This window comes from Phalacrocorax carbo, chromosome 9 (assembly GCF_963921805.1).
Source record: "Phalacrocorax carbo chromosome 9, bPhaCar2.1, whole genome shotgun sequence".
Taxonomy (NCBI): Eukaryota; Metazoa; Chordata; class Aves; order Suliformes; family Phalacrocoracidae; genus Phalacrocorax; species Phalacrocorax carbo.
This window is the reverse complement of record NC_087521.1, coordinates 29,752,706-29,772,783: the sequence shown is the minus strand read 5'-3', so window position 1 is coordinate 29,772,783 and position 20,078 is coordinate 29,752,706. Positions and strand designations below refer to the sequence as shown.

The following is a 20,078-nucleotide window of genomic DNA, read 5'->3' as shown; positions in this document are numbered from 1 at the left end:
GCAAAGGCCCAGAACTGCCACTGCTGCAAGGAAGCAAGGAGCAGGGCTCCCCTGGTCACCCAGCTCGACTCCTGCATCTCTTCAAGCAGCCGAGCCATATCCTGGAGCAGCAGCTCCAGACGCTCTTGCTCGCGCTGGCACCTGGCCACGTCCGGACCATGCCCGACCTGCAGTGGCACGTGCATGATGCCCATCACAATCAAGGTGAACCATGTCACCAGAGCCATGGCCTGCAGGAGAGGGGAGAGAAGGGAGCTGAGTGGGGCTGGGCAGGGGTGCAGTAGCCACAGGGACATGGGGGCAGGCAGGAGAGGGGGCGAGGCAGCTGGGAGGCAGCAAGGCATGCGCCCTGCCCCGAAGCTGGCAGCACCGTGCCGTACCCACAGCTCTCCCGCGAGTGCCAGAGCCTCGCCACAGGGTCAGAGCCCCCTCCCCGGGGGACTGCGGTCTGGCTCCGGCCCTCGTCCAGCCCAGCCCAACCTCCCCGCCGCGTTACAAGCCTCCTTGCAGCGAGAGGCCTCTTTGGCCACCTCGCACTCTCTCTTTGGCACTCTCTCTCTCTCTCCTCGGCCACCTCGCACTGCTGCTAGCGCTGACCTCTGCCTACTCCATGCTCACAAATGTGTCCGAGTTGCCTTGCTGCACTGACAGGATCAGCTCCACAAAGAGGGATCTCTTGAAGACATCTCTCAGCTGCAGCTTGCAGAAGCGTGTGGAGGGCAGCACTTTTAGCTTGCACTTGGTGGCTAGAGGCGCAAGAATGGAGGCTGCTTTCGCCAGCCCCTGCAGCCAGACGGCGGTTTTCTGCACGTTGAGGTACGAGCCGGTGCAGAGGGTCTGCAGGAGGCTGGCTTCCTGACTGCTCATCAGCTCATCCTCAGGGTGATGGAGGAAGCAGAGCATGTCCCCCAGCTGCCGCTCCCTGGTGCACATGCACTCCAGTTCCACACGCAGGCAGGAGTTCCTGAGCGGCATGTCCCCTTCGGTGCCCAGCTCGAGGTGGAAGGAGTGCCCAGCGGGTGGCTTCAGGGGCACAAGCAGGCGATAGACAAGGTCTTCTTCACGACCATTCCAGCCTTTCAGGAAGCCACCCACCCCGACAGCCGGCTGCAGTCGTGGCGTGAAGCCATTGCCGGACAGGATTCGGCAGACCCGGAGAAGGTTGTTCACCAGCTCTTCCACCATCGTGCACTCTCATTGCCTCTTCCGCAGTGGCCACGATGTGCACTCATGCAGAAACCTGTCCATGTGCAATGGGTCGTCCCCCTCTTCTTCCTCCTCCTCTGACGGAAAACCAGCGGGAGACAGGCACCATCCAATGATGATCATCAAGTCTCGTTTATTGGCAATCAGCAAACATCTTTTATACCATTCGTTAATTAGCACATACATATTGTAAAAGCACAGCTCATCATTGGCTGGGAGGTAAATGCCAACTCCTCCCATGCTTATCTCTTGTGTTCAGCCTTGCAATTAGCAGTTACTTGTTTCTCACATTCTTTTACGGATCAGCAACAGCTGGGCTCACACTCCTTTGTAAAACACCAGCTGGCCTCACATTCTTCTGTTGACCAACAGCTGGGCCCAAGGTCGCTTCCGACCTGGAGCCTGTTTTCCTACTTCAATGCCCTCTTTCTGCTAGCCATTCCTGGGCTAGAGTCTCCCACATTTCCCCCTTTTTCTTTTGTTCCTTGAGAAAGGAACACGGCACTCATACTTCTTTCCATCATTTGTTGCATACATTGCGATATACAAGGGACACACATTAATATAATAATAAACAGTATAAATATTATTAATCCCATCTGCAAAATACTCCTGATCCCATTGCCAATGCCCCATCCATTAAACAAGCTGTTAAACCAATGCCATGGATCATCCTGTCTTACAGAGTCTACATCTAGTAATAAGTCAGATAATGCCTTTGATGTGGCATTTGTTTGCTTAGCTAGCCAACACCCTAGCTTGTTTAATGTCGTGAGGCTTTGAGCAACACCAACTCCAGGAGCCAAGAAGGAAACAGCTATGATCTTTGTAGGATTCCAAAATTCAGCTGTAGAGTCACAGTTATCCTCAAACTTATGAGTGCTCCTTTTGCTTCTCATCTTTCTATGATGTTGATAAATCATTGAAGTGTTAGGGGTAAGAAACGTTAGGCGACCTATAGAGCAAGGCCCTCCCTTTATATGTGACGGGATGCCAGGCCAAGCCCGATCTCCACAAATTAAAAACAAACCTGCAGGTAGCGCAATAGGCATATTGTTAGAGCGTGATATATTTACAGAGGTATAGTTACACCGAGCAGTAGCATTAAGAGAGCCCGCAAGGGCAAGCTCTTGTGGTTCTGGGCCTACGGGGAGTACATCATCCCAGATATCATACTCAACAAACACCGAAGGGGCGTCACGCCACTTAAAGGGAAGCTTCCGAGTTATATTATGCTGCTGTTGCAGCTCCGCTACGGACTGAGTAAAAGTCATAAAGGTTGCATTACTTAAAGGCACCCCAATAAGACATGTGATAAATGGGGAGTCGGGCGTTGCTAGGCTGGCACAAAAGCTAGTTGTATTCAATGATCTAGCTAGCGTGACCCAGATATTTTCTCGTGGGTCAAAAACGTTAGGTACAAAGGCAGTGCTACATACACTTAAAAGGGCTAATACCCATAATTTCTGTTCAGCAGAGTTCATTATCAGTCCGCCTTGAATTCTCAGTAGGAAACAGACCAGACCTCGGGCGCTATGCACCCTCTGGGACCTTTGTTCCTCCTGGACCGTGGTTATTCACTGGTGAGTGCTGCACAGCGCTCCTCTGGGGTTCCTTCCGCTGATCCCAACCGTTCAGGTGCCGCTTCGCCTGGTGCCCCGGTGGGCAACTGTTCTGCGTTGCGCTGTGTGGGGGAGGTGGCGGGTCTGGCACATCTAGCTGGAATCCATTGCGGCCCTGTAGGGGTAGAAACACAGAGATACCCCCTCCCCCAATATAAAACCTCCACAGGCCCTGACCATACACCCGTACGCGGGTCTTTGTATTTGACCCAAACTCGGGGTAGCTCCCGTTCGTCTTTTTTCTGTCTATAGTGAACGATGACAGCAGGCACTCCCTCAGAGCCAAATACACACAAATAGTTTAGCACAAACAGTGCTTTTACCAGCCGCTCTTGCGGGTCTTTTATATCTGCATACTTTTGAACATAGGTTTTCAGCAACCCATTAGCTCGTTCCACTATTGCTTGACCCGTTGGGTTGTGAGGGATACCTGCAATGTGTTGTACTGACGCACCCACGCAGGAGGGTTATCGTGTTCTGCAAATATACATAAGTGATTTAATACAAACAAAACTTTTGCACAAACAAAACTTTTGCCATTCCAACACCCTTATCTTCCCCCCCTTTTTCTTTTTGCACTGAGTAAGTGCACCCAAAATGTGAGTAGAACCATGGAGTATGGTGAGATCGATGGGGAGATCGGGGTCCAGGCGGTCTACTGCTCTCTGGACGATCTCAGAGCTAAGACGTTGTATCATAGTGTGTTGTTCAGCAGTCGGTCGGACCAGCGCGGCAGGGTCAGTGCCCTTTAACATTGGGCGAAGAATTGAGAGTCACTGATGCACCACCCAAGGTATTTCCATACCGGTGAACGTTGAACCTTCTCTGCTGCTATTACTAGGTCGTGTAGCTGGAGCTGTTGCTGTAAATATAATTCTTGCTGTGCTGAGAAAGGTTGTACTTGCGCAAACAAGATGTCATCCATGTAATGGTAAATTATAGTGTCCGGCCATTGCTGCCTCACTTCTTTCAATGCAGCATCTACGAAGAGTTGACACAGAGTAGGGCTATTCTTCATGCCTTGTGGCAATACTGTCCATTCGAAGCGTAAGTCAGGACACTCTCTGTTGATTGCCGGTAATGTAAATGCAAACCGCTGGGTATCCTGAGGATGCAGCTTTGTAGTAAAAAAGCAGTCCTTTAAGTCGATAATTAGTAAATGCCAGCCAGTTGGTAGCATGGCTGGATTTGGAAGGCCAGGCTGTAAAGCCCCCATCGCTTGCATTTGCTGATTTACTGCCCGTAGATCATGTAACAGCTTGAGATGTCCTTGATCTAATTGTTGTTTTATTAATATACAGGCTTGTTGTAGACTTTCCCGTTTGAGCGGTCACTGCCCGACCCATACTGGCTCTTCTGTGAGCCATGTCAGTGGGATTGGGAAAGTCCATGTGGCAGTGACCCTCTTTGGTTACTGTTGAGAGTTTTTGGCTGGACCCAATGGGGTGAGAGCGGCACAAACTTGTTGCTGAACGTGTACCATTCCCTGCCCAACTTCCCTCAATGCTTCAACTAACATAGCTCGGGGGCCGGGAGGTACCCGACTCATGCGTTCAAGCATCACCTCAATGCCTGCGTCTAGGGGAAGTGTAATTAAAATGCTTTTAGCAGCATGGTTGGAGTTTTCCATAACACATTGACGCAGCAATGGGCCCTTCATAAAAATTTTCCAATCAAGAGGATTATGGTGTGCTAATAAATTTTGATTGTTAGCAGGGTCCGGTTGATAGATGACAGGGAAAGCCTGAGCTAACAAATCGGCGGTCTCTAGGTCCCCGTTCTGTAATGCCTCTAACCTGATTTTTCGCCAGTCAACCTGGCTACACACAGCAGGCACAGAACGGTGACTAGACGTGCTCGGCTTATTTTCCTTCACCGGAGAGACTACATCACATAAATTTTCAATATCTTCACCTCCCTTTCCCAAGCTTATTCCTCCTCCGCTAGTTTCTACAGATGTAGATTTATCAGGGGCGGGGGGGGGGGGAATAAGGGGTTTTCGAGGTACGACAACTGGGATCCCCGAGAAGGGAGGAGAGAGATTGTCTAAGCCAATTCCAATCTTTCCAGCATTGGGGTCACAGTTGTCTAGCCGATCAGAGGCGGCTGTTGCTAATCTTTTTTCAGTTTTATATTTTTTCATACAGTTAATCACTTCCCACCAAGGTTTCATTAACTTTTCCACTGTCTTATCGTCATCTATCACCCAATCCCACAAACAATCATCATAGGCTCTCCCTTGTTTTATTCCCATATAAAAGGGGATCCCTCCTGTATCCTTAACCTTAGTCATAGCTGCTCGAGCAACTCTCATCGCTTCTCTACACTTCTCTGGTCCCAATAAAACCTGTGCCTCCGTTCTAAAGAACGCTCCCAGTCCTAACAGTTCATCCATGGTAACACCTTGAAGGGGATCTCCCGGTGCCCTCTGGGTTGCAGCTGACACCTGTGCCTCAGCTTGCCAGTGAGCCTCCCACAGCAATCTTTGGTGTGGCGAAAAAATCAACTCAGCGAGCCCTTTAATATCGGCAGGCAACAAGACATGTGCAGTGAACAGATAGTCCAGCATTTGTCTTACAGGCTCACTCGATACTCCGAACTGACTAACAGTGAACCATAATTGGGACAATAATTTCCAGTCTAACGCAGTAATCTCCGCCTGCAGTCCTCCCCCGGGATTCGGTCTATAAATTACCAGAAAAGCGAGAGTACCACCGGCGTCAACTAATTCAGGATCACCCTTTTCTGCCCCCTCCCGCGCTAATGCTGCCCATGCCTCTCGCCGCTCCCGTACAACAGCTTCCGCGAAGTCAGATTCCGCTCCAAGAATCGGCTCCTGGTCTAGGCCGGGAGCCGGTACCGTTGCGGGCTGGTTATTCGCAGTAGCGGGAGTTGCGGGTGATGAGGGCAAGTTTGAGGGGTCTGCCGGCCCAGGGGGCAGGTAGACAGTTGAAACCGCAGGCGGGCCCGGGGTGCTAAGTCCCCAGTCTAAGCCGTAGCTCCGATTTCGCTCTTGAGCTGAGACAGCTTGCTGCACAGCTCGCTTTTCTGCTTGTATCTGCAATAACTCGTTATGTACTACCTTCCATAGCTTACTCATTTTCTTTGCAGTTTTATCATCCTCTAACACCGCCTCCCACAAACTGTCCCTCACCTTTCTCCACTCTGCCAGTTCATGCACCGTATGTGGGTTTACAAAGTGTCCATTCTCGCATCCCCAGCTTATCAACAACGGTAGTTCTTTACGTAAATCTATACCCTTAATGTTACGCCTCTCTAAAAGAGATGTAAAGAAATCATATGCTGCTTGCCTCTCCATTGTGCTCATCGGCGCCGTTGCAGCTCCCAAGGTCTCGGCAGCACGTATCGGCTGAGCCCACCTATGTGGTCGCCCAGGGCACGCAGACTGAGCCCACCTATGTGGTCGCCCAGGGTACGCAGACCAGCTGCGCTGTCTGTTTTGCCGTCCCTCTGCTTGCAGGACCCAAACCCTACGCTGGACCGTCCGTGGTATCACGTCGGGGTCACCATTTGACGGAAAACCAGCGGGAGACAGGCACCATCCAATGATGATCATCAAGTCTCGTTTATTGGCAATCAGCAAACATCTTTTATACCATTCGTTAATTAGCACATACATATTGTAAAAGCACAGCTCATCATTGGCTGGGAGGTAAATGCCAACTCCTCCCATGCTTATCTCTTGTGTTCAGCCTTGCAATTAGCAGTTACTTGTTTCTCACATTCTTTAACGGATCAGCAACAGCTGGGCTCACACTCCTTTGTAAAACACCAGCTGGCCTCACATTCTTCTGTTGACCAACAGCTGGGCCCAAGGTCGCTTCCGACCTGGAGCCTGTTTTCCTACTTCAATGCCCTCTTTCTGCAAGCCATTCCCGGGCTAGAGTCTCCCACACTCCTCCTCCTCCTCCTCAAGGCTTGTGGAGCTGCCATGCTTGCTGCTGCTTCCTGGCTCACGGCTCCTCTTCCAGGGCCGCCAGCAGAGCCAAAAGAGCAGGAGCAGGCCTCCAGCAAAGGCCCAGAACTGCCACTGCTGCAAGGAAGCAAGGAGCAGGGCTCCCCTGGTCACCCAGCTCGACTCCTGCATCTCTTCAAGCAGCCGAGCCATATCCTGGAGCAGCAGCTCCAGACGCTCTTGCTCGCGCTGGCACCTGGCCACGTCCGGACCATGCCCGACCTGCAGTGGCACGTGCATGATGCCCATCACAATCAAGGTGAACCATGTCACCAGAGCCATGGCCTGCAGGAGAGGGGAGAGAAGGGAGCTGAGTGGGGCTGGGCAGGGGGAGCAGGAGCCACAGGGACATGGGGGCAGGCAGGAGAGGGGGCGAGGCAGCTGGGAGGCAGCAAGGCCTGTGCCCAGCCCCGGCGCTGGCAGCACCGTGCCCTGCCCACAGCTCTCCCGCGAGTGCCAGAGCCTCGCCACAGGGTCAGACCCCCCTCCCCGGGGACCTGCGTTACCGCTCCGGCCCTCGTCCAGCCCACACCAACCTCCCCGCCGCGTGTGCACTCACCGCTGCCCCAAGCCGTACTGGGGCAGCGCTGCCTGCCGGTGCCCCTTATAACCACTGCCACTGTGACGCGTCCCCTGTGCTGTCACAGGCGCCAGAGCGCATCACCGGCACACCCCGACCACGCCCCGCCCCACCACGCCTCTCCCCCCCTTTCTGCTCCATTTACTTTCCTTCTCCCATCTCTGGTTCCTTTTTGCCTCACCTCCTTTCTTCTCCCTTTTCTCCTGCCTCTTCTTTATCCTCTTCCAGTCCATCTCCCTTTGGCCTTCCTTTGCTTCCCTTTTTCCTCTCTACTCTGCCCCACTCCCGCCTTTCTTCTTTCTCTCCTGATCTTCTCCTCTGAAGAGCCCACAGCGGACCAGGGTCCTGACATGAGCCAAGGCAGGAGCAGGGGCAGGTCTTCTTGTGGCAAGAGCTGTGGCCCACGGGGGAGCCGCGCTGGAGCAGCTCTAGACGAACTGCGGCTCTTGGGAAGGGCCCATGGGAAGGACGACGGTTAGGAACTGGCTGCAACCCCTATTCCTCATGCCCTGTGCCCCTCGCAGGTGAGGAGGTAAAGGAGGTGGGAGTGAAGGAGTGAGGTTGTGCCTGGGAAGAAGGCGTGGCGGGTTGGGGGCAGGTGCTTTTCCTTGTGACTTTGCTGCTCACCATCCTACTCCATTTCAGAATGGCAATAAACGAAATTCCTTTTCCCCAGGTCGAGTCTGTTTTGCCTCTGGTGCTAATAGGTATGGCAATCTCCCTGCCCTTATGTCGACCCGCGAGCTTTTTCGTCTCCTTTTCTCCCCCTCTCCTGCTGAGGAGGGGGAATGGGAGAGCGGCTTGCTGGGCACCTGGCAGCCAGCCGAGGTTAACCCACCACATCAGCAGAGGTTGGGCACCTGCCGCCTCCCGGCTCTCTGCAGCCTGGTGTAAGCCAGGCACCTTCTTGCCACCCTGCTATGCTCACGTCCCCAGGCAGTTAATGGCTGCCGCATCCAGCCCCCGTTCTTCCTTCTCTCAGCGTATTTACAGGCAGCTTTTCAAAACCAGAAAGATTTATTGGCATCTTTGCCCGGGGTAAGTGTCCCGGAGGGAACGGTCTCTGGTGAAGAGGGTGGGCGGCCGTTGCCCAGGTGGTAACGCAGCCTCTGTCACAAGCCTCCTTGCAGCGAGAGGCCTCTTTGGCCACCTCGCGCTCTCTCTTTGGCGCGCTCTCTCTCTCTCTCCTCGGCCACCTCGCACTGCTGCTAGCGCTGACCTCTGCCTACTCCATGCTCACAAATGTGTCCGAGTTGCCTTGCTGCACCGCCAGGATCAGCTCCACAAAGAGGGGCCTCTTGAAGACATCTCTCAGCTGCAGCTTGCAGAAGCGCGTGGAGGGCAGCACTTTTAGCTTGCACTTGGTGGCTGGAGGCGCAAGAATGGAGGCTGCTTTCATCAGCCCCTGCAGCCAGAAGGCGGTTTTCTGCACGTCGAGGTACGAGCCGCTGCAGAGGGTCTGCAGGAGGCTGGCTTCCTGACTGCTCATCAGCTCATCCTCAGGGTGATGGAGGAAGCAGAGCATGTCCCCCAGCTGCCGCTCCCTGGTGCACATGCACTCCAGTTCCACACGCAGGCAGGAGTTCCTGAGCAGCATGTCCCCTTCGGTGCCCAGCTCGAGGTGGAAGGAGTGCCCAGCGGGTGGCTTCAGGGGCACAAGCAGGCGATAGACAAGGTCTTCTTCACGACCATTCCAGCCTTTCAGGAAGCCACCCACCCCGACAGCTGGCTGCAGTCGTGGCGTGAAGCCATTGCCGCACAGGATTCGGCAGACCCGGAGAAGGTTGTTCACCAGCTCTTCCACCATCGTGCACTCTCGTTGCCTCTTCCGCAGTGGCCACGATGTGCACTCATGCAGAAACCTGTCCATGTGCAATGGGTCGTCCCCCTCTTCTTCCTCCTCCTCCTCCTCCTCCTCAAGGCTTGTGGAGCTGCCATGCTTGCTGCTGCTTCCTGGCTCACGGCTCCTCTTCCAGGGCCGCCAGCAGAGCCAAAAGAGCAGGAGCAGGCCTCCAGCAAAGGCCCAGAACTGCCACTGCTGCAAGGAAGCAAGGAGCAGGGCTCCCCTGGTCACCCAGCTCGACTCCTGCATCTCTTCAAGCAGCCGAGCCATATCCTGGAGCAGCAGCTCCAGACGCTCTTGCTCGCGCTGGCACCTGGCCACGTCCGGACCATGCCCGACCTGCAGTGGCACGTGCATGATGCCCATCACAATCAAGGTGAACCATGTCACCAGAGCCATGGCCTGCAGGAGAGGGGAGAGAAGGGAGCTGAGTGGGGCTGGGCAGGGGGAGCAGGAGCCACAGGGACATGGGGGCAGGCAGGAGAGGGGGCGAGGCAGCTGGGAGGCAGCAAGGCCTGTGCCCAGCCCCGGCGCTGGCAGCACCGTGCCCTGCCCACAGCTCTCCCGCGAGTGCCAGAGCCTCGCCACAGGGTCAGAGCCCCCTCCCCGGGGGCCCGCGTTACCGCTCCGGCCCTCGTCCAGCCCACACCAACCTCCCCGCCGCGTGTGCACTCACCGCTGCCCCAAGCCGTACTGGGGCAGCGCTGCCTGCCGGTGCCCCTTATAACCACTGCCACTGTGACGCGTCCCCTGTGCTGTCACAGGCGCCAGAGCGCATCACCGGCACACCCCGACCACGCCCCGCCCCACCACGCCTCTCCCCCCCTTTCTGCTCCATTTACTTTCCTTCTCCCGTCTCTGGTTCCTTTTTGCCTCACCTCCTTTCTTCTCCCTTTTCTCCTGCCTCTTCTTTATCCTCTTCCAGTCCATCTCCCTTTGGCCTTCCTTTGCTTCCTTTTTTCCTCTCTACTCTGCCCCACTCCTGCCTTTCTTCTTTCTCTCCTGATCTTCTCCTCTGAAGAGCCCACAGCGGACCAAGGTCCTGACATGAGCCAAGGCAGGAGCAGGGGCAGGTCTTCTTGTGGCAAGAGCTGTGGCCCACGGGGGAGCCGCGCTGGAGCAGCTCTAGACGAACTGCGGCTCTTGGGAAGGGCCCATGGGAAGGACGACGGTTAGGAACTGGCCGCAACCCCTATTCCCCATGCCCTGTGCCCCTCGCGGGTGAGGAGGTAAAGGAGGTGGGAGTGAAGGAGTGAGGTTGTGCCTGGGAAGAAGGCGTGGCGGGTTGGGGGCAGGTGCTTTTCCTTGTGACTTTGCTGCTCACCATCCTACTCCATTTCAGAATGGCAATAAATGAAATTCCTTTTCCCCAGGTCGAGTCTGTTTTGCCTCTGGTGCTAATAGGTATGGCAATCTCCCTGCCCTTATGTCGACCCGCGAGCTTTTTCGTCTCCTTTTCTCCCCCTCTCCTGCTGAGGAGGGGGAATGGGAGAGCGGCTTGCTGGGCACCTGGCAGCCAGCCGAGGTTAACCCACCACATCAGCAGAGGTTGGGCACCTGCCGCCTCCCGGCTCTCTGCAGCCTGGTGTAAGCCAGGCACCTTCTTGCCACCCTGCTATGCTCACGTCCCCAGGCAGTTAATGGCTGCCGCATCCAGCCCCCGTTCTTCCTTCTCTCAGCGTATTTACAGGCAGCTTTTCAAAACCAGAAAGATTTATTGGCATCTTTGCCCGGGGTAAGTGTCCCGGAGGGAACGGTCTCTGGTGAAGAGGGTGGGCGGCCGTTGCCCAGGTGGTAACGCAGCCTCTGTCACAAGCCTCCTTGCAGCGAGAGGCCTCTTTGGCCACCTCGCGCTCTCTCTTTGGCGCGCTCTCTCTCTCTCTCCTCGGCCACCTCGCACTGCTGCTAGCGCTGACCTCTGCCTACTCCATGCTCACAAATGTGTCCGAGTTGCCTTGCTGCACCGCCAGGATCAGCTCCACAAAGAGGGGCCTCTTGAAGACATCTCTCAGCTGCAGCTTGCAGAAGCGCGTGGAGGGCAGCACTTTTAGCTTGCACTTGGTGGCTGGAGGCGCAAGAATGGAGGCTGCTTTCATCAGCCCCTGCAGCCAGAAGGCGGTTTTCTGCACGTCGAGGTACGAGCCGCTGCAGAGGGTCTGCAGGAGGCTGGCTTCCTGACTGCTCATCAGCTCATCCTCAGGGTGATGGAGGAAGCAGAGCATGTCCCCCAGCTGCCGCTCCCTGGTGCACATGCACTCCAGTTCCACACGCAGGCAGGAGTTCCTGAGCAGCATGTCCCCTTCGGTGCCCAGCTCGAGGTGGAAGGAGTGCCCAGCGGGTGGCTTCAGGGGCACAAGCAGGCGATAGACAAGGTCTTCTTCACGACCATTCCAGCCTTTCAGGAAGCCACCCACCCCGACAGCTGGCTGCAGTCGTGGCGTGAAGCCATTGCCGGACAGGATTCGGCAGACCCGGAGAAGGTTGTTCACCAGCTCTTCCACCATCGTGCACTCTCGTTGCCTCTTCCGCAGTGGCCACGATGTGCACTCATGCAGAAACCTGTCCATGTGCAATGGGTCGTCCCCCTCTTCTTCCTCCTCCTCCTCCTCCTCCTCAAGGCTTGTGGAGCTGCCATGCTTGCTGCTGCTTCCTGGCTCACGGCTCCTCTTCCAGGGCCGCCAGCAGAGCCAAAAGAGCAGGAGCAGGCCTCCAGCAAAGGCCCAGAACTGCCACTGCTGCAAGGAAGCAAGGAGCAGGGCTCCCCTGGTCACCCAGCTCGACTCCTGCATCTCTTCAAGCAGCCGAGCCATATCCTGGAGCAGCAGCTCCAGACGCTCTTGCTCGCGCTGGCACCTGGCCACGTCCGGACCATGCCCGACCTGCAGTGGCACGTGCATGATGCCCATCACAATCAAGGTGAACCATGTCACCAGAGCCATGGCCTGCAGGAGAGGGGAGAGAAGGGAGCTGAGTGGGGCTGGGCAGGGGGAGCAGGAGCCACAGGGACATGGGGGCAGGCAGGAGAGGGGGCGAGGCAGCTGGGAGGCAGCAAGGCCTGTGCCCAGCCCCGGCGCTGGCAGCACCGTGCCCTGCCCACAGCTCTCCCGCGAGTGCCAGAGCCTCGCCACAGGGTCAGAGCCCCCTCCCCGGGGGCCCGCGTTACCGCTCCGGCCCTCGTCCAGCCCACACCAACCTCCCCGCCGCGTGTGCACTCACCGCTGCCCCAAGCCGTACTGGGGCAGCGCTGCCTGCCGGTGCCCCTTATAACCACTGCCACTGTGACGCGTCCCCTGTGCTGTCACAGGCGCCAGAGCGCATCACCGGCACACCCCGACCACGCCCCGCCCCACCACGCCTCTCCCCCCCTTTCTGCTCCATTTACTTTCCTTCTCCCGTCTCTGGTTCCTTTTTGCCTCACCTCCTTTCTTCTCCCTTTTCTCCTGCCTCTTCTTTATCCTCTTCCAGTCCATCTCCCTTTGGCCTTCCTTTGCTTCCTTTTTTCCTCTCTACTCTGCCCCACTCCTGCCTTTCTTCTTTCTCTCCTGATCTTCTCCTCTGAAGAGCCCACAGCGGACCAAGGTCCTGACATGAGCCAAGGCAGGAGCAGGGGCAGGTCTTCTTGTGGCAAGAGCTGTGGCCCACGGGGGAGCCGCGCTGGAGCAGCTCTAGACGAACTGCGGCTCTTGGGAAGGGCCCATGGGAAGGACGACGGTTAGGAACTGGCCGCAACCCCTATTCCCCATGCCCTGTGCCCCTCGCGGGTGAGGAGGTAAAGGAGGTGGGAGTGAAGGAGTGAGGTTGTGCCTGGGAAGAAGGCGTGGCGGGTTGGGGGCAGGTGCTTTTCCTTGTGACTTTGCTGCTCACCATCCTACTCCATTTCAGAATGGCAATAAATGAAATTCCTTTTCCCCAGGTCGAGTCTGTTTTGCCTCTGGTGCTAATAGGTATGGCAATCTCCCTGCCCTTATGTCGACCCGCGAGCTTTTTCGTCTCCTTTTCTCCCCCTCTCCTGCTGAGGAGGGGGAATGGGAGAGCGGCTTGCTGGGCACCTGGCAGCCAGCCGAGGTTAACCCACCACATCAGCAGAGGTTGGGCACCTGCCGCCTCCCGGCTCTCTGCAGCCTGGTGTAAGCCAGGCACCTTCTTGCCACCCTGCTATGCTCACGTCCCCAGGCAGTTAATGGCTGCCGCATCCAGCCCCCGTTCTTCCTTCTCTCAGCGTATTTACAGGCAGCTTTTCAAAACCAGAAAGATTTATTGGCATCTTTGCCCGGGGTAAGTGTCCCGGAGGGAACGGTCTCTGGTGAAGAGGGTGGGCGGCCGTTGCCCAGGTGGTAACGCAGCCTCTGTCACAAGCCTCCTTGCAGCGAGAGGCCTCTTTGGCCACCTCGCGCTCTCTCTTTGGCGCGCTCTCTCTCTCTCTCCTCGGCCACCTCGCACTGCTGCTAGCGCTGACCTCTGCCTACTCCATGCTCACAAATGTGTCCGAGTTGCCTTGCTGCACCGCCAGGATCAGCTCCACAAAGAGGGGCCTCTTGAAGACATCTCTCAGCTGCAGCTTGCAGAAGCGCGTGGAGGGCAGCACTTTTAGCTTGCACTTGGTGGCTGGAGGCGCAAGAATGGAGGCTGCTTTCATCAGCCCCTGCAGCCAGAAGGCGGTTTTCTGCACGTCGAGGTACGAGCCGCTGCAGAGGGTCTGCAGGAGGCTGGCTTCCTGACTGCTCATCAGCTCATCCTCAGGGTGATGGAGGAAGCAGAGCATGTCCCCCAGCTGCCGCTCCCTGGTGCACATGCACTCCAGTTCCACACGCAGGCAGGAGTTCCTGAGCAGCATGTCCCCTTCGGTGCCCAGCTCGAGGTGGAAGGAGTGCCCAGCGGGTGGCTTCAGGGGCACAAGCAGGCGATAGACAAGGTCTTCTTCACGACCATTCCAGCCTTTCAGGAAGCCACCCACCCCGACAGCTGGCTGCAGTCGTGGCGTGAAGCCATTGCCGGACAGGATTCGGCAGACCCGGAGAAGGTTGTTCACCAGCTCTTCCACCATCGTGCACTCTCGTTGCCTCTTCCGCAGTGGCCACGATGTGCACTCATGCAGAAACCTGTCCATGTGCAATGGGTCGTCCCCCTCTTCTTCCTCCTCCTCCTCCTCCTCCTCAAGGCTTGTGGAGCTGCCATGCTTGCTGCTGCTTCCTGGCTCACGGCTCCTCTTCCAGGGCCGCCAGCAGAGCCAAAAGAGCAGGAGCAGGCCTCCAGCAAAGGCCCAGAACTGCCACTGCTGCAAGGAAGCAAGGAGCAGGGCTCCCCTGGTCACCCAGCTCGACTCCTGCATCTCTTCAAGCAGCCGAGCCATATCCTGGAGCAGCAGCTCCAGACGCTCTTGCTCGCGCTGGCACCTGGCCACGTCCGGACCATGCCCGACCTGCAGTGGCACGTGCATGATGCCCATCACAATCAAGGTGAACCATGTCACCAGAGCCATGGCCTGCAGGAGAGGGGAGAGAAGGGAGCTGAGTGGGGCTGGGCAGGGGGAGCAGGAGCCACAGGGACATGGGGGCAGGCAGGAGAGGGGGCGAGGCAGCTGGGAGGCAGCAAGGCCTGTGCCCAGCCCCGGCGCTGGCAGCACCGTGCCCTGCCCACAGCTCTCCCGCGAGTGCCAGAGCCTCGCCACAGGGTCAGAGCCCCCTCCCCGGGGGCCCGCGTTACCGCTCCGGCCCTCGTCCAGCCCACACCAACCTCCCCGCCGCGTGTGCACTCACCGCTGCCCCAAGCCGTACTGGGGCAGCGCTGCCTGCCGGTGCCCCTTATAACCACTGCCACTGTGACGCGTCCCCTGTGCTGTCACAGGCGCCAGAGCGCATCACCGGCACACCCCGACCGCGCCCTGCCCCACCACGCCTCTCCCCCCCTTTCTGCTCCATTTACTTTCCTTCTCCCGTCTCTGGTTCCTTTTTGCCTCACCTCCTTTCTTCTCCCTTTTCTCCTGCCTCTTCTTTATCCTCTTCCAGTCCATCTCCCTTTGGCCTTCCTTTGCTTCCTTTTTTCCTCTCTACTCTGCCCCACTCCTGCCTTTCTTCTTTCTCTCCTGATCTTCTCCTCTGAAGAGCCCACAGCGGACCAAGGTCCTGACATGAGCCAAGGCAGGAGCAGGGGCAGGTCTTCTTGTGGCAAGAGCTGTGGCCCACGGGGGAGCCGCGCTGGAGCAGCTCTAGACGAACTGCGGCTCTTGGGAAGGGCCCATGGGAAGGACGACGGTTAGGAACTGGCCGCAACCCCTATTCCCCATGCCCTGTGCCCCTCGCGGGTGAGGAGGTAAAGGAGGTGGGAGTGAAGGAGTGAGGTTGTGCCTGGGAAGAAGGCGTGGCGGGTTGGGGGCAGGTGCTTTTCCTTGTGACTTTGCTGCTCACCATCCTACTCCATTTCAGAATGGCAATAAACGAAATTCCTTTTCCCCAGGTCGAGTCTGTTTTGCCTCTGGTGCTAATAGGTATGGCAATCTCCCTGCCCTTATGTCGACCCGCGAGCTTTTTCGTCTCCTTTTCTCCCCCTCTCCTGCTGAGGAGGGGGAATGGGAGAGCGGCTTGCTGGGCACCTGGCAGCCAGCCGAGGTTAACCCACCACATCAGCAGAGGTTGGGCACCTGCCGCCTCCCGGCTCTCTGCAGCCTGGTGTAAGCCAGGCACCTTCTTGCCACCCTGCTATGCTCACGTCCCCAGGCAGTTAATGGCTGCCGCATCCAGCCCCCGTTCTTCCTTCTCTCAGCGTATTTACAGGCAGCTTTTCAAAACCAGAAAGATTTATTGGCATCTTTGCCCGGGGTAAGTGTCCCGGAGGGAACGGTCTCTGGTGAAGAGGGTGGGCGGCCGTTGCCCAGGTGGTAACGCAGCCTCTGTCACAAGCCTCCTTGCAGCGAGAGGCCTCTTTGGCCACCTCGCGCTCTCTCTTTGGCGCGCTCTCTCTCTCTCTCCTCGGCCACCTCGCACTGCTGCTAGCGCTGACCTCTGCCTACTCCATGCTCACAAATGTGTCCGAGTTGCCTTGCTGCACCGCCAGGATCAGCTCCACAAAGAGGGGCCTCTTGAAGACATCTCTCAGCTGCAGCTTGCAGAAGCGCGTGGAGGGCAGCACTTTTAGCTTGCACTTGGTGGCTGGAGGCGCAAGAATGGAGGCTGCTTTCATCAGCCCCTGCAGCCAGAAGGCGGTTTTCTGCACGTCGAGGTACGAGCCGCTGCAGAGGGTCTGCAGGAGGCTGGCTTCCTGACTGCTCATCAGCTCATCCTCAGGGTGATGGAGGAAGCAGAGCATGTCCCCCAGCTGCCGCTCCCTGGTGCACATGCACTCCAGTTCCACACGCAGGCAGGAGTTCCTGAGCAGCATGTCCCCTTCGGTGCCCAGCTCGAGGTGGAAGGAGTGCCCAGCGGGTGGCTTCAGGGGCACAAGCAGGCGATAGACAAGGTCTTCTTCACGACCATTCCAGCCTTTCAGGAAGCCACCCACCCCGACAGCTGGCTGCAGTCGTGGCGTGAAGCCATTGCCGGACAGGATTCGGCAGACCCGGAGAAGGTTGTTCACCAGCTCTTCCACCATCGTGCACTCTCGTTGCCTCTTCCGCAGTGGCCATGATGTGCACTCATGCAGAAACCTGTCCATGTGCAATGGGTCGTCCCCCTCTTCTTCCTCCTCCTCCTCCTCCTCCTCAAGGCTTGTGGAGCTGCCATGCTTGCTGCTGCTTCCTGGCTCACGGCTCCTCTTCCAGGGCCGCCAGCAGAGCCAAAAGAGCAGGAGCAGGCCTCCAGCAAAGGCCCAGAACTGCCACTGCTGCAAGGAAGCAAGGAGCAGGGCTCCCCTGGTCACCCAGCTCGACTCCTGCATCTCTTCAAGCAGCCGAGCCATATCCTGGAGCAGCAGCTCCAGACGCTCTTGCTCGCGCTGGCACCTGGCCACGTCCGGACCATGCCCGACCTGCAGTGGCACGTGCATGATGCCCATCACAATCAAGGTGAACCATGTCACCAGAGCCATGGCCTGCAGGAGAGGGGAGAGAAGGGAGCTGAGTGGGGCTGGGCAGGGGGAGCAGGAGCCACAGGGACATGGGGGCAGGCAGGAGAGGGGGCGAGGCAGCTGGGAGGCAGCAAGGCCTGTGCCCAGCCCCGGCGCTGGCAGCACCGTGCCCTGCCCACAGCTCTCCCGCGAGTGCCAGAGCCTCGCCACAGGGTCAGAGCCCCCTCCCCGGGGGCCCGCGTTACCGCTCCGGCCCTCGTCCAGCCCACACCAACCTCCCCGCCGCGTGTGCACTCACCGCTGCCCCAAGCCGTACTGGGGCAGCGCTGCCTGCCGGTGCCCCTTATAACCACTGCCACTGTGACGCGTCCCCTGTGCTGTCACAGGCGCCAGAGCGCATCACCGGCACACCCCGACCGCGCCCCGCCCCACCACGCCTCTCCCCCCCTTTCTGCTCCATTTACTTTCCTTCTCCCGTCTCTGGTTCCTTTTTGCCTCACCTCCTTTCTTCTCCCTTTTCTCCTGCCTCTTCTTTATCCTCTTCCAGTCCATCTCCCTTTGGCCTTCCTTTGCTTCCTTTTTTCCTCTCTACTCTGCCCCACTCCTGCCTTTCTTCTTTCTCTCCTGATCTTCTCCTCTGAAGAGCCCACAGCGGACCAAGGTCCTGACATGAGCCAAGGCAGGAGCAGGGGCAGGTCTTCTTGTGGCAAGAGCTGTGGCCCACGGGGGAGCCGCGCTGGAGCAGCTCTAGACGAACTGCGGCTCTTGGGAAGGGCCCATGGGAAGGACGACGGTTAGGAACTGGCCGCAACCCCTATTCCCCATGCCCTGTGCCCCTCGCGGGTGAGGAGGTAAAGGAGGTGGGAGTGAAGGAGTGAGGTTGTGCCTGGGAAGAAGGCGTGGCGGGTTGGGGGCAGGTGCTTTTCCTTGTGACTTTGCTGCTCACCATCCTACTCCATTTCAGAATGGCAATAAACGAAATTCCTTTTCCCCAGGTCGAGTCTGTTTTGCCTCTGGTGGCAATAGGTATGGCAATCTCCCTGCCCTTATGTCGACCCGCGAGCTTTTTCGTCTCCTTTTCTCCCCCTCTCCTGCTGAGGAGGGGGAATGGGAGAGCGGCTTGCTGGGCACCTGGCAGCCAGCCGAGGTTAACCCACCACATCAGCAGAGGTTGGGCACCTGCCGCCTCCCGGCTCTCTGCAGCCTGGTGTAAGCCAGGCACCTTCTTGCCACCCTGCTATGCTCACGTCCCCAGGCAGTTAATGGCTGCCGCATCCAGCCCCCGTTCTTCCTTCTCTCAGCGTATTTACAGGCAGCTTTTCAAAACCAGAAAGATTTATTGGCATCTTTGCCCGGGGTAAGTGTCCCGGAGGGAACGGTCTCTGGTGAAGAGGGTGGGCGGCCGTTGCCCAGGTGGTAACGCAGCCTCTGTCACAAGCCTCCTTGCAGCGAGAGGCCTCTTTGGCCACCTCGCGCTCTCTCTTTGGCGCGCTCTCTCTCTCTCTCCTCGGCCACCTCGCACTGCTGCTAGCGCTGACCTCTGCCTACTCCATGCTCACAAATGTGTCCGAGTTGCCTTGCTGCACCGCCAGGATCAGCTCCACAAAGAGGGGCCTCTTGAAGACATCTCTCAGCTGCAGCTTGCAGAAGCGCGTGGAGGGCAGCACTTTTAGCTTGCACTTGGTGGCTGGAGGCGCAAGAATGGAGGCTGCTTTCATCAGCCCCTGCAGCCAGAAGGCGGTTTTCTGCACGTCGAGGTACGAGCCGCTGCAGAGGGTCTGCAGGAGGCTGGCTTCCTGACTGCTCATCAGCTCATCCTCAGGGTGATGGAGGAAGCAGAGCATGTCCCCCAGCTGCCGCTCCCTGGTGCACATGCACTCCAGTTCCACACGCAGGCAGGAGTTCCTGAGCAGCATGTCCCCTTCGGTGCCCAGCTCGAGGTGGAAGGAGTGCCCAGCGGGTGGCTTCAGGGGCACAAGCAGGCGATAGACAAGGTCTTCTTCACGACCATTCCAGCCTTTCAGGAAGCCACCCACCCCGACAGCTGGCTGCAGTCGTGGCGTGAAGCCATTGCCGGACAGGATTCGGCAGACCCGGAGAAGGTTGTTCACCAGCTCTTCCACCATCGTGCACTCTCGTTGCCTCTTCCGCAGTGGCCACGATGTGCACTCATGCAGAAACCTGTCCATGTGCAATGGGTCGTCCCCCTCTTCTTCCTCCTCCTCCTCCTCCTCCTCAAGGCTTGTGGAGCTGCCATGCTTGCTGCTGCTTCCTGGCTCACGGCTCCTCTTCCAGGGCCGCCAGCAGAGCCAAAAGAGCAGGAGCAGGCCTCCAGCAAAGGCCCAGAACTGCCACTGCTGCAAGGAAGCAAGGAGCAGGGCTCCCCTGGTCACCCAGCTCGACTCCTGCATCTCTTCAAGCAGCCGAGCCATATCCTGGAGCAGCAGCTCCAGACGCTCTTGCTCGCGCTGGCACCTGGCCACGTCCGGACCATGCCCGACCTGCAGTGGCACGTGCATGATGCCCATCACAATCAAGGTGAACCATGTCACCAGAGCCATGGCCTGCAGGAGAGGGGAGAGAAGGGAGCTGAGTGGGGCTGGGCAGGGGGAGCAGGAGCCACAGGGACATGGGGGCAGGCAGGAGAGGGGGCGAGGCAGCTGGGAGGCAGCAAGGCCTGTGCCCAGCCCCGGCGCTGGCAGCACCGTGCCCTGCCCACAGCTCTCCCGCGAGTGCCAGAGCCTCGCCACAGGGTCAGAGCCCCCTCCCCGGGGGCCCGCGTTACCGCTCCGGCCCTCGTCCAGCCCACACCAACCTCCCCGCCGCGTGTGCACTCACCGCTGCCCCAAGCCG

The 20,078-nt window shown here is 58.0% G+C and overlaps 5 protein-coding genes across 5 annotated transcripts; all 5 read right to left on the bottom strand.

Annotated features, from left to right (window-relative positions):
* Nucleotides 1-8,609: 8,609 nt before the first annotated feature.
* Nucleotides 8,610-9,626, bottom strand: LOC135314911 (inositol 1,4,5-trisphosphate receptor-interacting protein-like 1). The gene has a single exon (XM_064459964.1). The coding sequence runs from the start codon at nt 9,624-9,626 to the stop codon at nt 8,610-8,612; it is 1,017 nt and encodes a 338-aa protein (XP_064316034.1).
* A 1,523-nt stretch (nt 9,627-11,149) lies between these two features.
* Nucleotides 11,150-12,166, bottom strand: LOC135314910 (inositol 1,4,5-trisphosphate receptor-interacting protein-like 1). The gene has a single exon (XM_064459963.1). It carries the CDS (start codon nt 12,164-12,166, stop codon nt 11,150-11,152), a length of 1,017 nt encoding a protein of 338 aa, XP_064316033.1.
* A 1,523-nt stretch (nt 12,167-13,689) lies between these two features.
* Nucleotides 13,690-14,706, bottom strand: LOC135314909 (inositol 1,4,5-trisphosphate receptor-interacting protein-like 1). Its single transcript, XM_064459962.1, has one exon. The coding sequence runs from the start codon at nt 14,704-14,706 to the stop codon at nt 13,690-13,692; it is 1,017 nt and encodes a 338-aa protein (XP_064316032.1).
* Nucleotides 14,707-16,229: 1,523 nt separating this feature from the next.
* On the bottom strand, nt 16,230-17,246 carry LOC135314908 (inositol 1,4,5-trisphosphate receptor-interacting protein-like 1). The gene has a single exon (XM_064459961.1). The coding sequence runs from the start codon at nt 17,244-17,246 to the stop codon at nt 16,230-16,232; it is 1,017 nt and encodes a 338-aa protein (XP_064316031.1).
* A 1,523-nt stretch (nt 17,247-18,769) lies between these two features.
* LOC135314907 (inositol 1,4,5-trisphosphate receptor-interacting protein-like 1) lies at nt 18,770-19,786 on the bottom strand. The gene has a single exon (XM_064459959.1). It carries the CDS (start codon nt 19,784-19,786, stop codon nt 18,770-18,772), a length of 1,017 nt encoding a protein of 338 aa, XP_064316029.1.
* Between the last annotated feature and the right edge of the window lie 292 nt (nt 19,787-20,078).